Below are 14,936 nucleotides of genomic sequence, written 5' to 3'. Positions count from 1 at the left end.
AAATATAAGTAGATTTTTATATGTTTTCTTATACGACACAAATTGTGGGTTGTAAAGATGCGCATTTTTCAACAATTTTTACAAGTTTAAACAATTTTTCATTCAACATTTTATATTCCAAAATTGGTTTGACAGTTCATTGTCCCAGCAGCTGCGTCGATGCATCTACCTATATTCTTCTACCATACGTCCGACAGATGTTAAAATTATTCCAGTGACAGCTCATTATATTGTCCGAAAGTATGAAACTGACGAATTTGGTTTTCTCCGATGAGAAAACATTCGTTGTCCAGTATTTACCTTGCCAAAGAGGCCAGGTAAATACGTGCACCTTGGTTTGGCCACAAGAACTCCAGCGCCGGCCATGATGATGGTGTGGGCCACCATAATAGCCGATATATTATATATTTGCCGCAAACTTTTAATGTTATATATTTTTTTTATTGATTTCTTACAGAGAGTAATGTTTTTCAAAAGAAAACTAAGAGCTTTGCAATATTTGCTGATCACTTGGCATTATCACATTTTTTACTTACCGCACACTTTTATTTAATATGTATTCCACAAAGATGTTGTAATAAAACAATATTTTTCAAATAGATTTCATAATAAGCAAATCATTTTCATTTATTTTGTAATATTTTCTCTTTTTTATAGTCTATTTTAATATATATAGATATATGTGTGTAATTAATAAAATACTTTATTTTTAATGCCAAACAATTTTATAAATAGCCAAAGAAAAAATATTATTAAAAACCATTTCAAATTAAATGAATATAGATGAGCGCATAAAACAGCAATTAAATCATAAATAAAATAAAAAACAAGTAGATTTTTTTTGGTATAGAAAAATTAATAACAGTAAACAGACTTTTAAAATATTTTGGTGAGACTTACAAATCAAAATGATTATGAATAGAAAATTGGGTTTCTTAAAAACTAATGTTTAAACTAGTAATGTTGCCTACATATGTTGTGTGTGTGTGTGATTGATGGATGTGATATAATAAATCTTTCGTTTTCATATTGTTTATTTAAGTAGTTTTTGTTGTTGTTTTATGTAATCAATATAATAATAACGTTAATAATTAAAAATTTTAAATACATTTGGCTGAAGTTTCAAAGAAAAAATATCTTCCTATGTGACTTTATTGTTTCAAGTTATATATAAATGTTTTCTTTTTTGTTTTGTTTATGTGGATAATTTTTTGGGCCTCATCAAAGATCTAGTATAGAGGCCATCATCCACAGTTTCTACGTATATATATTCTACAAATTACATCTTGTTATTTTTAAATATATTAATATAATACTTCTAAATTTGTTTATGTTAGGATTCCATTTCATGTTTTTTTCGTATTAGGAGTTCACCAATCAAATTTGATTCATTTTGTATTTTATTTGAAGGCCTTAATGGGTGGACTGAGGGACCAGTAGATATACATATTTTGATTTTATATTTATTGTTTAAAAAGTTTGTATTTTCATGTTAGATCCTACCCTACCGCCATTATCTTGTGTTTTTTTTTTTAATATATTTTTGTCTTCAGTATTTCCTATGCAAAAATCCAAGTCTTTTCATCTTTGAGTAATTGTTACCTCTTAATAAAATGTGCGTTGCATAATATGTATGTTTGTAGATAGATATAAGTTTGTATATAAGAAGTTTTATATTCACTACCACACTGAATTAGTAACCATTTAATGATTTAATTTGTTTTAATTTCAGGTTTATTTTACGATTATTGTTATGTGGAGGAGCTGTAAGTGAAATGTTGGTGGTCTAAAGTTTTTGTGTTTACTATAAACAATTGTAAAATTGTGTCGCATACAAGAGTCAGTTGGAAATGTTAAGCAGCATTTTAATTTAATTTTAAAATACTTTCAATGTGACTGTGAAAAAATTTTTCAAAATACATTGAACCACATCTTTATGACAGCTAGTTGCTTGGATGTAGAGACGTTTATAGTTTAATAATTACTTTTGTTTTACACAAATGATAAATGATTCGTATTGTTATTTTTTCCAGAAATTCATTAACTTTATTTATTGCTCTTGCTTGCTTCTTCCAATTTATGTGAAATTCTTTGGATTCAAGTAATACTTTTTTATATGAATCACAAGGTTGTAATAACCTGCGTATAAATATTTCAGAAAACACAATTGATATTGTTAAAAATGCTTAACGAGATTAAAACAAACTGATTTAATGCTACTCCACATTAAAAAAATAGCCATTAATGATTTCAAATCAAAGTTAATCCCTCACCTCGTGACCTTTCTTTGTTAAAAATTATTTTCGTATGCCCAAAATTTGTCTTTGTGCCATGGCAATTTTCGTTGATGCCACTGATCCACCATTTGATTTACCGGGTCCAGTAGCAGCAACATTACCCACACCAGCTTTGGGTTTCGCCGCTACTACCGTAGTCAATGGTGGTGAGTTATCAAACGTTGTGCTACGTACAAGCGTACCAGGCCGGGGCGATGAGGCGGCTTGTGCCGTAGTTGTTGTCTTTCCACTTAACTGAGATCCTTTTGTGTTGTTGTTGTTGATTTTTGTCGTTGTTTGTTGTCTGTTCTTTGCCTCATCCACTCTACGCCAAATGCCAGCAATACGTGATTGAGCTTGATTGATTTTTGCAGCAGCATTTTGAGCTGCTGTAACTGCAGCATTGGCTGAGTTCAATGTTGAATTGCTACGCGATGGAGGTGTGGTGGTAGAAACCCTTGTTGATAATACCGCTATGCGGGCAGCATTCGTAGCTACCCTTATGTTGACATTACTATTTGCCCGTTGAGGTTTTGTAATGGAACCGCCAAAGTTGCGTTTGTTTGTGGCTGATAATGATGAAGAAGAAGAATTGGCTGATGTTGGCAGCTTGCGTGTGTTGGCTGTCTTCTGTGGCGATGTGTTGCTGGAGGAAGACAATTGGCGTTTCATTGGCAGCTTTGATAGTTTCGATTTCTTTGGACTAGTTTCAACTACCGGCACCGTTGATGCATCCACAGATGGTTCATCTTTTACAAATGTGCCTTGACGTTCCAAAGGTGGAACAGGTGCAGCTACATCCTGGGCCTTATCTTTTGCAGCATCCTTGAGAGGTTTTTTCTGGGCCAATTTTGTATTTGTTGAGGCCACTGAGGCTCCATTAGGCTTTCTTAATTGTCCATTAGGTTTTGTAGCTGTGCCTGTGGTAGGCCCTTGTGCTTTTGTTGGCTTAGATGTGTCAATGGTTTTTTGGAATTTCATACTATAGGGAGAGACATATTGTGGTTTTTACCCCCTCTAATTGTTTTGACGGGAGACGCATGTTCTTCGTCGCCGTTTTCTGTACTCTCATCATTAATAGCCGTACTTTCACCAGGTATTACAATTCTAGGCCTAACCACACTTTGTTTTTCGACAATTTCCATTTCAGCATCTTCCAATTCTTGTTCCTCCTCACAATCGGTCAATACATGTGGTTTTGTTTCAAAATTATGACATGATTCGGTTTCAGAATTTTGATCGTATTCCAAACTGGTTAAATCTTGATCTAATCGTGTATTCGTTTCATTGTCTGATGTTGCAACATTATCACTGGTGAATGTATAATTTGAGGTTATGTCCGTATAATTGGTTCCTTGAGTTATATGAGCCTGTAAATCGGAATACGATATCGTTTGAGTTCTATAACGTTCTTGGCTGGATCTTCTTCGGCTACGTGGTGTATTTTGCAAATCACTATCTTGTTTCTGTCCATCGTCATCATCGTACTTTCCATTCTCCACTGAGGTTGTCGCATTTCTCTCATCATAGCTTGTTATTTCAATTTGTAGGGTCTCGTCTTTTTGTGATTCTTCGATTTTTCTTCTCAACTCTTCACTCATTTCTCCGTCAATGGTGTAGGTACGATAGCGATCCTTTACCACTTGTCGCTTTTGTTTGGGTGTCAGATTTCTTAGTCCCATACTTGGAGAGGCCGAGTACGATTTTTTTGGTGTACTTTCTGCTGAACTGAAGTCATAATCTGATGGTAATGGTGTTATAGTTCCATCATTATAGGTATGCTGTTCATCATCACGGGGCAGTTGATCTTCGCTGTAGCTACGTAAAGTAATGGTATCACCATCCTCACAGCCCAACGTTACACCGCCATTAGCAGTTTCATAATTCGATACAGTGACTGTTGTGGCCATGCTCGCACAGTCATCAGCTATTTCAGATTGTATACTCGAAACGCTTATCATCGAATCCAATAGCTCATCCATCAAACTTGGCGGCTTTATGTTATCCAGCAGTAAATTACAAGAAGAATTCACCGACTCGGCACTTCCGCTTAGATGAGGAGGCATTTGTCCCAATGCTCTTCGCGCTACCAAACCAGCAGGCAATGTTTTTCGTGGAAATTTAGGCGATTTGAAATACATTTGCGGAGAGTTTTGCAATGAATTTGGCTGTGTATGGGAATCCTGATAATAGCCAGAAATATTTAGTGAATCCATTCCGGATGGCGGCCTAATATTATCCAGATCAAGACTGTTAATGCTAAAGGTCAATTCCTCTTCTCCATCAGTATCGGGCGCTTGCAAGTTGTTAGCAAGCTTTCTGGCTTCTTGGGCTATGAAAGTCGAATTTGTCATTGCATTCACATTGAAGCACAAAGATGGAGCAGCGGCAGCTGTCTGCACTATGCCACCCAATTTAAAATTGAGGCCACACGAAGAGTTTTCCATTTCGGATTCCGGGTTATCTTTCCGGTCTTTCTTACCGTCATCTCCATTGTCTGTTTTAGTAGACGAGACGTTTTCATTGACCAACGTCTTGTCAGTATAACAGTCCATGGATGATGGCTGAGAATCATAATTGTAACCATTTCCATTGGCCTGATTTACACCAATATTGTCGAAATCTAAAGATAAATCGGGAGGTGGTAATTCATCAATATTCGGTGTGTTTTCGGCAAAATCGTTTAGCTCCTTATAATCGGCTGTGGTGGCTTGATCTTCATCATCTTCGTCATAGGTGATTGAGATAACCTTGGGTGCCGATATGCTAACACTGGGAAAACTTACATCATTGGGGCAAGTGTCTTCATCCCAAGTGTCATTGGAAATCGAAGCTGTTGTTGTTGTACAATCGCCAGCACTGTCATTGGCCACAGTGACATTGATAAAGTTATGATGTATAATAGCTGGACCAGTGCTATTAGTACGTAATTGTTCGGCCGAGGAGACAAACTCTAGAGTTAACCTCTCCACCGATTTCAACATCAAGTCCGGATCTTTGTGCTTTTCATTTTCCTGAGGTTTTTCTGGACTATTATCATTTGTTCGTGATTCTAGTGACACTGTGGTCTCCATTATAAATGACTGATTAGACTCATCACTTTGACCATTTTGAGTATCTTCCGGTTCATCAGATTTACACCCAATACCGTTCATTATCTCTGGATCGCTCGCGAGACTTGGAAGATTTTCGTCTGGTGGAACTGCTGGATTCCTGTGCTGCGCCGCTTCCGAGTTGAAGGGATTTCTTTGATCGTTTATGTCTTCGTCGTGACTGATGATGTTGCTGGTGGTCGTTTGCTGCAGATTGTTCGAAATGTTGTCGTTCTTCTCTACGTCTGGAGCTGCTGTGATGGTGGTGGTGGTGTTGATGCTGGTAGCTGTGGACAAACTGGAGTTGTCCATGGATTTGGCACTTTGTGGGCGAATTAGTTCCTCCATTTGAGCAGCTGCAGACGTAGCCTGCCCGTTTTTTGGCTGGTTGTTATGCAAAACCAAGGCTTCACGGGTCAGTAACGAGGGAGGATTTTGTTGTTTGCAGGATTCACCAATCTTCTTCATAATACCCGTATTGATGCATTCCATTAAGAGTTTCTCATCCCTTCGATCGCGTTCCCTCACATGACGATTCGGTGTAAGTTGCTTTCCTTGCATTGGCAATGAATCGAATTGTTTCAAATTGGGATTCGATTGGGTGGTATTCTGATCGTTATGACCATTTTTATGAGTCCGGTGTGAATGGGAACTGCGTGTATGTTTTCGCGACGATGAACTGCTGCCGCCACCCATATTGTTTTCTCGATTCTTATGCATTCCCGTGAGTATGCATAGCTCGAATAGGGACTTCGATTGGTTATCATTGGAATCACTGGAGTCTACGGAACTATATGATTCATTGCCGGCCAGAATGGGGCCATAGTTTGGTTGTTTTGCACCGTTTGGCTGCGGTTGTGGCTTATCAAATTGACGGGCCGTTGTTTGAGATGTTAGAGAGGATGCTGAGGTTGCGGCATTAATTGGTATCGGTTGTGATGACGATAACGATGGGGTGGTCTTGTGGTTGCCCGTAGAAGTCAAATTGGTGGTAAAACCCAAATTCGATTTGGGTCTACTGCAGCCAGCGGCAATAGCCTGTCAAGGAAATAATTCACATGGGATATATTAGAATTTTTAGACATTTGAAATTCCACAAAATCTTACCTGACTTAATAAGTTGGTATCATCTTCAGATTCGATTGAGAGTGAACTCAACGAATCGTCTTGCCACTGTGGTTCTCTGCGAGCATCCTCTACAACGGCACTTAATAGTGGCTTCGTGGAGTTTTGGGAAGTCCTTACATTTAAGGGCGCCATGGAGTTATCACTGTTGTTGTTATTGCCAGAGGAACTGTGACGTAAAAGAAGACATTAATGTTTAAATTTAATAAAGGTAAAATGTCCCCACTTACGTTGCACCTGAGTTTCCGCCATGTATAAGTAAGGCCGGGCCGACAAGACTAGATCCAACCGTAAGATTGGAAAGACCAGACATTACCGAAAAATTGCATGGACTGTCTTCAACACGGTATTTGCTCATTTCATCGTTGCCTGTCAGATAGGGGGGCAAAACATTACCACCACGTCTCAACATGGCAATGGGATCGATATTATTGACACTGGGCGGCAATGATCGGTGACTGGCTGCTGGTGTCTCAGATATTTTAGGTTTTTCTTTGGCTGAAGCAGACTTTTGCATACCTTCACGAATGCATTGCTGGAGGATATCAATGCCAGCAGCACCACTTTCCGAGGCATTCGATGACATGTCATCGGATAAATTCAAAGAACGCCTATTGATCGATTGGTGATGATTTCTAGCAACGGAATTACCTATTGTCTCGTAGACGGTATCGTCTTTGGCATCATTATTACTGGAACCGAGTGATATGGCCGAAAGATTTGTATTGCTGCCGACTTTGGACAACAATGCTGGTGTATCCTCGGTGTAATATTGCTTAGGTTCATCTTGAGCCATCATACCACCACTAACTGGATTATTTATCGAGGAGCTGTTGTCGTTATGTTGGGAATACATTGAGGGTGCTGCAGCTCTATTCATACCCATGTTGATGCAGGATGCCAATAATAAATCATCATTGTTGTTTGTATTGCCATCCTCTTCCTCTTCACCCTCTGATATGGTATTGGTTGTTGTGGCAGCTGTTGGTTGCGGTTGGGGTGGAGATAGGTTGGTGGATGATGCTTCTTCGTCCATCATGGAGAGGTTACTCAAACTCGTGGCAGTTGAGAATTGAGCAGGTGTATTTTCGACATGAAATGTGCTGATGTCATCTTCAAAAACACTGCGCAGGCAACGTTTACTGGTATTATCGCCGGGGCGGTTATGCGAAGTTCTTTGTACATTGGGGGAAGCACCGCCAGAGAAACAGACTTGCCCTTGACTATTACTGGTATTTGAGTTCCGTCGAGGTGACTGTGGCATACTTTGTGTTGGTGAATCGGGAATTTCCGATGGAGATATAACACCGCTAGCCAAACGACTGAAATCACTAACCACTGAACTTTTGTCGTCCAAGGGCCCAACATCTTCCTCGGCCAGGGAATCCATTGATGAACGCCGTGAAAACATAAGTGGCGTTTCTAAGGCGGAATTAATTTGTGGTTGTGCTGGGCCAGCCAGTGTCGATGACGATGGTGGCTCTGGTGGAGAATCTGATTATCAGCATCATTGCTTATGGGTTTCAAAACGCATACAGCAGTGTCTTCTTCTCTAGCTGTATTCTTAACACTCGATCCTTCATGTCTTTCTTTGGTTGTTGTATTGTGCTCTGGCTGGGGTGGTGATTCATCTAAACTGCTCAACGACTCATAACGACTGAAGTATCCGGGTGTACCTTCTTCACAATAATTTACTGGCTTTTCGGGTGTATACGATCCTGATCCGTATGGATTTGAGTTGTGAGTCGGTTGCTGGTGAGGACCTCTACTTAATTTACGTGTTGGCATATGACCAACACCTCCCACCCCTGCATTGAAGCTGGAGTTTCCGGATTCTCCAGGCCTGTGGGTAAATCATTTTCCTCGTTTTTATCAGAAGTTTGAACAGATCTTAAATCTGTTACGGAAGCTGCATTTGATATAACATATGGAGTATCTTCGGTTTGATAGCATTTGACACTGTCCTCCAATATAAGCAGTATTTCGCTGCCTTCTGTTTGGTTTTTAGAACGGGCTGGGCCGTTGACGGCATTAGCTGGGTTAACGTCTTGCGGTACATTATCATTTTGTCCAGATGGCGGTGACAAATCTATATCTGATTCCAATTGGTTTTCAGCATAGCGTAGACTAAAATCTGTTGGCTGGTCTAAGTCAGTTTCCTGGTATGTAGCTGCATTATTTTCAGGATCCTCTCTGGAGTTTCCATGTTTACTTATGTGTTCGGTATATTTCTGGGCGTAATCAATTGGCTGTTCCTCGGCGGGTTCAACATCCCGGGGTAGAGCATATACGGCGCTGGCCGATGGAGGAGGTCTTGCCGATGATGCATGGTGCAATTTACGATTGGCATCGGATGCCGAATGAGATCTCATAAGTTGATCGTAAACAACTCCATCTGATTTGGCAGAGAAGACGGAATCACGACTTTCACTCTTGGTAAGCATAGCTGAGCGGGTTAACGACCAGAACTTGAAGCACCACCGCCCATTACCATGGATCCCAGCGCCCCGGCATGTAAAGGAAAACGATGTCTGTGCAACATCGATGAAGAACCACTTGAGCCGGTAGTAGCTGTAGCATCATATGTTGGCCGATCTTTTGGATTCACTGTATCTAGATTATCACAGGTTTCACTGTGTTTCTTGGAAGCAGCTCCCAACTCCTGCTCCAATGCCTTTTGCTTTCGTACATTGAGAGTTGGTAATTTTTTCAAATTTAATGATCTGGCAATTGGGTCCAAATGGTTGGTATTCTGTGCAGATGGACGAAAATTCAAGAGATTTTTCAGAGCACAGGCACTGCCCTCAGAGATCATGGCATGTTTGGAGTGTATTAGGGACCTCAACATGGGCACCGCACCATTATCCCACAGAAACCTCTGATCTTCGGGACAACGTGCCGACAAATTCCACAGAGTACCACAAGAATTGCTTACCACAGTTAGACTTTCCGATTTCAGTTGCTGCAGCAGAATCGACAGGCAATTGTGTTCCCTCAAGATTTGGCGGTAATCCTCGCGCACCGCAATGTGCGAGGAGACATTTCTCAAAATGCCACCAGCATTTTCAATAATTTTCAAGGTTTTACTGGGACCCTCGTAGGTTAGCATGCGCACAATGAAGGATAATGCCCCTCGACTGCACAAAATTCTGCTTTGTTTGTGCTGCAATGCGCCGATAGATTCCACAATGCCGACAGTATGGCTTTTAGGGTATTCTCACATTTATTCTTCATGGCTGCCTTGGCTAAAGCCGTCACAGTTCCAATTTCATTTAGTACCGCCTTCATTTGAGCATCTGCCCTCCAGGATAGGTTGCGCAATACGCTTGCCGTCACTTGTAGCAAATCATCGGGTGCACAGTCCAGTTGAGCGACCAGCGCTTCCATAAACAGCTTTTGACTGCAGAGCAAGGCTTTATTGTTTTCATCGCCAAATGTGAGATTGGTTAAGGCCATCAAGGCGAACCGTCTCAACGAGTTGCAGCATTGATTTTCTGGCTTTGGACCATGCACAGCATGATCCAAGTGCACTAAACTGGGAATGGCTTGCAAAGCACCTAACTCGCACATGGCATGACGATGTTCTTCATCGAAACTAACCTTCATGAGGGAGGACATGGCAGCCAAAGGATGACGGTCCGCGTCGTCGGCAATGGCTTCGCCACCACTTTGCAAGAGCGTACGCAAAAAGTTGCAATAATCCATTATTTGATCCAATAGCCGTAAGACTTTGGCCTCTCTGCGTCCTGACTTTTCATCTGGATGTGAGTGTACTACATTATGCAGGGCCATGCCCGCCCATTTTCTCGGTTCATCGGTCCACCGTCGGCATGAATTATTTGCACTAACAATGGTATACAACCTGATCTACGTAAGGTATTACAAGTTTCAGGATTTTTGGAGAGCTCATGGAATTTCTTGGCCATTTCCAGCGGGTCATTGGAACCCAAACATGGACAGCAGAGAATAGACACATTCAACTTTGGGCTCGAAATCATCTAATTTGTTGCCAGCATTTAAATTGCCTTCATAGCGACTGTCAAACTTTGAGTCCATGCCAGGCCTTTGGGTAATCGTGCCATTGGCGGTACATCTTTGTAACGTTCACGGGAAGATCTGAAGCCTGGCAAGTTGCCATGCAAATCCAGGGCAGAACGTTGTTCATTGTGACGTTCAAAGTTTCTATCCAAACTGCGATGTTCGCGCAACTGATGTTCGTTGATCATGTAATCGGGAGGTATGGGATTTTCATCTAAGAAATGTTTACGTGGTTTACCACAAGCCGATGAACTTTGCATAGATATATTCAAATTCAGGGTATTATCATCTTGGGTAAATTCTTTCTTGGTATAACCACTAGCAGCCAGTTCGTAATCACTTATTTCCCATCCTTTTCAAATTTTTTATCCATTTTGAGTTGTTCACCACTGCCGCTACCACTGCAATTATTTGTGTTTTGAGGGTGATTGGTGGTGTTGCTGGATTTGGTCGCATTGCCAAAATTCATGGCTCTGTCAAGTGTTCTATAAAATCGGGTGGTGGTATGGCATCATAGTCTAAAAAATGTGGTTTTTGGTGGCCACCGATTCAACATCGACATCGACAACGTCTACATCAGGATTGGCATCATCGGAAAAACTAATGGAGTCATCCAAGTCGGGTGTTGTTGCTTGTGACTGAGTCTTTTCACCGGCCGATGAACGAAACATTTTTCTATTGTTTTTGTTTTTCTGGGGGAGGTTTTCCAGGACGGTGTCTGACAATTAATTTCACTCTAAAGGGATTTGTTGTGTGCTGGTGTGGTTGTGTAGATGGGGTCTGCCTTTATCAGCAGTCCAAATTAAGCCACACTATGCAGAACAATGCAAATATTCATTTTACGCTGGAACTCTGCAAGTAGAAGAAAATGAAAGAAAATATTAATAATGAATAGTTGGAAATTGAAACAAAAACTATAGATGACATTTTGCCGAAGAGGTATCGAAAGGTTAAAGTAATCAGAGATGCTGATATTTGCAATAAGAATAAGAATTTATTTTAGGAATGGTGTGCTATTGCAGCCACTTCAATTTTCTGCTCAGTTTAAGTATATTTAAGGAGCACAGACGGTTTCAAGATTAAAAAGGCACTGGGGCTGATTCTCAGACATAGATCTATGACCTTGTTTTTTTATACCCTCCACCATAACATAAAGGCTATATACAGGGTGAGATGAAAAAACTGCAAACAACTTCAGACTGCTGTCATTTCTAAGCCACTCGTCCGACAAGCTGTTAAAATTATTCCAGTGACAGCTCATTATATTGCTTTACAAGAGTACTAGAAGCTATTTTGGATGAGAATTTTCCTAGAAAAAAGTTATTCGTGATGGAATTCAAGCGTGATACTGTGATTTCTTGTATATTGGCTGGAAAACCATAAGTGCTATCGATAGACCACTCCAGTATTTAATGTGAATAAATCTTTTGTGTCTCGTACCATCGCTCGGTTACCGTGATACTGGTACCTTAGCCCGACGGGCAAGGAAGTGGACGGAAGAAAACAGCAACATTAGATAGAAATGGTTCAGTGGTCGAAAATGGCTCGTGAGCTGAACATATCGCAATATTCCATTCGGTAAATATTGAAAAAAAGAGCTCGGGGTAAAGCCATTGAAATTCCAAAAAGTGCAAGAACTTACACCGCATCAGAAAGAAAATAGACTCAAAAGAGCTAAAGAGTTGCTTCGCTTGGCCGAAAGTGGTGAACTGCCGAATTTGGTTTCGTTGTCCTGCAGTTTGTAAACAAACAAAATGATCGTGTTTACTTGCAAAAGAGGTCAGCTAAAAAAGTGCACCTTCGCTTGGCCACCAGAACTCAGCGCCGGCCATGGTAATGATGTGGGCCGCCATAACAGCCGATGATCGCTCTCCGCTCGTATTAATCGACCGTGGCATCAGAATCAATGCCGAATATTATCGGGAAACTATTCTGGAGCGGTGTGTTAAAGCATTGGTCACGCAAACATTTGGCCGCAGACCTTGGACATTCCAACAGGAACTCAGCACGGGCCACCCAAGAATGTTTAAAAATGAGGTTCCTCGCTTCATTTCCAGCGCACAATGGCCACCGAAACCTCCGGATACCAATCTGTGTACTATTGTGTCTGGAGTAAGAGGAAGGTTGGCACTAAAAAATACCAAAGTGTCGATCACCTTAAGCAAGCGCTTCGCCGGGAATGGGCCAAAATACCACCGAGCAACATTCGGCAGCGTGTGACTGTTTCATTGGCAATTTGAAGGCCATACTTCGTGTCAAAGGTGACCAATTCGAACAAATCTCAAATTATTCTAAAATTTGATGTTTTTCCTAAATTTAATAAATAAAATTAACAAATGTAAAAATTATGGCGTGTTTGACTTTGTTGCAGTTTTTTATTTCACCCTGTATCTATTCCTTTTTATGGGTGGCTTTTTGGCTTTTTACCTTCCGTGGCATAAATCTGCATAGATCCACGTTTTCTTAAATCGCTCATATAACTAGGATTCCCAGCTTTGGGAATGTGGGAGAGTGAGAAGTGACATAGACATGCCTGAAAGGTTTGTAGTTTGGTCACAGATTCCATAGGCTTTATGAAAGAACGTAATTTGTGTTTAAAAGCATTGTCTGATGTATATCCTCAGTCACTGCATCGTTAAATTAATTATTTTGATTTGTGTTATGATTGTTCAAATATTGACTCTATATGAGGGGAGTTTCAAAGAAGTATCTGACCTCAGTCTGTGCCAGGATGTGTGAAATTTGAAGAGATCGGATGCTTTCTACGAATTTTATGAGAGATATATCTAAACGTTTACCCGGTTGTGGGGGAGGTACCATCTTTACACCTGATTATTGTTGATAGAAATTATGGAATGTGCAGTTTGAAAATAGTCGGATGCTCAACTTGCGTTTTATGCGCTTCATGGTTACTCAAAATGTTGACCACCTTTATAGGGGTGGTACCTGAAGAGATGAGCAATCATTAAATAATCTTTTGTTAATAAAAATATTGGGATGTGTGAAATTTGAAGAAATCGGATGCCTCGGATTTATAAGAGTTATAATTATTCAAAATATCGACCCTTTGTGTGGGAGGTTACATGATGAAGTGGGTCGATACTGTCCATTTTCGCACCAGGCAAAGCACTGACCAAATTCACTGATTTGTGAAACTTGAACAACAGTCTCAGAAGGAGTGGGACTATATTACCGATCTCCGAACTCGATCTAAATTTGACAATAATATTACGATGTATCAAGTTTGAATCGTTTTAGGAGCTGTGTGATTTTGAAGAAACCCGGATGCTTATTCGTTATGTTATAGAGTTATATTATTCAAAATATTGACCCTTTGTGGGGGAGGTACATGATGGAGTGGGTCGATACTGTCCATTTTTTCTACCTGACATAGCACTGATACAACTATTGGGATTTTGTGAAATTTGAAAATCAGTTGTGAAATGTTGACCCTTTGAGTCTCGAAGGAATGGCCTATAATACCCATCTTAGAACTTGCTCTAAATTGGCAAATAATATTACGATGTACGAAGTTTGGATCTAATCGGATACTACGTTTGAGAGTGTATCGAGCGCACCACTCAACCAGACAGACCACACCCCTAGATCGGCTCCAAATGTCTTGAAAATGATTGTCAAAGACGTATTTTTCCGTGATGGCTGTTGTTTTCTGTAGCCATATGGCTGAGGGTGTAAAAATGGACTTGAATAAAATAAAACCAGGTGCATAATTTCCATTTTAAGAAGCTTACGTGTGAATAAACCAATATTCCTCCATTTTTCTTTGCATGCATGCTAATATCTTGGCATTATTTGGGACGGCCTATTTCGATTTGATTTGTGATCGGCAATTGTACTGGGTCATGTCTGTTGGTAGCTATAGCAGCCTGCAACTTACCCGGGAAAGAAATGAACCATTCCACACTCTCGTTACAATATCTATATATATTATAGAATGAACTAAATTTTCCTCTTTCTAATGGTGCAAACAATGAAAATGTTTAGAAGTCGGCTAAGTACGCAGCACGAAGTGACAGCGCAGCAGAGTTATTCGAAGTCGGTAGCTGGCTGACTGACTTGGTGCATGCTACATATACAACAACAAAATACAATTATTTTACAATTGCAATGCTCCGCAACAGAAAAACGAACGAAATTAGAAAGAAACTAAAGTGTTTACGCTGCAATTATTTGCTGTTAACGAGCCGCTTTCGTGTAGACGTGTTTAGTCCATAGACGAATGGGTGCGTAGATTTTTCAGTAATGCCACCACATGATGATGACGATGGGGATGAAGAAAAGCAAAGGAAACTCATTGGGAGTGCTGTGCCAAAGTCTCAACAATAGAAATGTTACTACATTAGAGCACAAATATTGAAGTAGGGACGACCAGTGGGGTATAATT

At 40.2% G+C, this 14,936-nt stretch overlaps 1 protein-coding gene across 1 annotated transcript; it reads right to left on the bottom strand.

Moving 5' to 3' along the window:
• Positions 1-1,119: 1,119 nt before the first annotated feature.
• LOC131801549 (uncharacterized) lies at positions 1,120-11,209 on the bottom strand. Its single transcript, XM_059120321.1, is given in 13 exon segments — positions 1,120-3,286; positions 3,289-6,406; positions 6,476-6,662; positions 6,724-7,987; positions 8,065-8,191; positions 8,272-8,961; positions 8,964-9,628; positions 9,631-10,312; positions 10,315-10,473; positions 10,519-10,877; positions 10,880-11,017; positions 11,020-11,070; positions 11,073-11,209. Coding segments are annotated over 13 exon segments (8,559 nt in total). The 5' UTR covers positions 11,203-11,209; the 3' UTR covers positions 1,120-2,297.
• Between the last annotated feature and the right edge of the window lie 3,727 nt (positions 11,210-14,936).

The sequence above is a fragment of the Musca domestica genome, unplaced genomic scaffold (genome assembly GCF_030504385.1).
Source record: "Musca domestica strain aabys unplaced genomic scaffold, Musca_domestica.polishedcontigs.V.1.1 167, whole genome shotgun sequence".
In the NCBI taxonomy this organism is placed as follows: domain Eukaryota; kingdom Metazoa; phylum Arthropoda; class Insecta; order Diptera; family Muscidae; genus Musca; species Musca domestica.
Note: the sequence above shows the minus strand (reverse complement) of the source record. Positions and strands in the feature narration are given on the sequence as shown.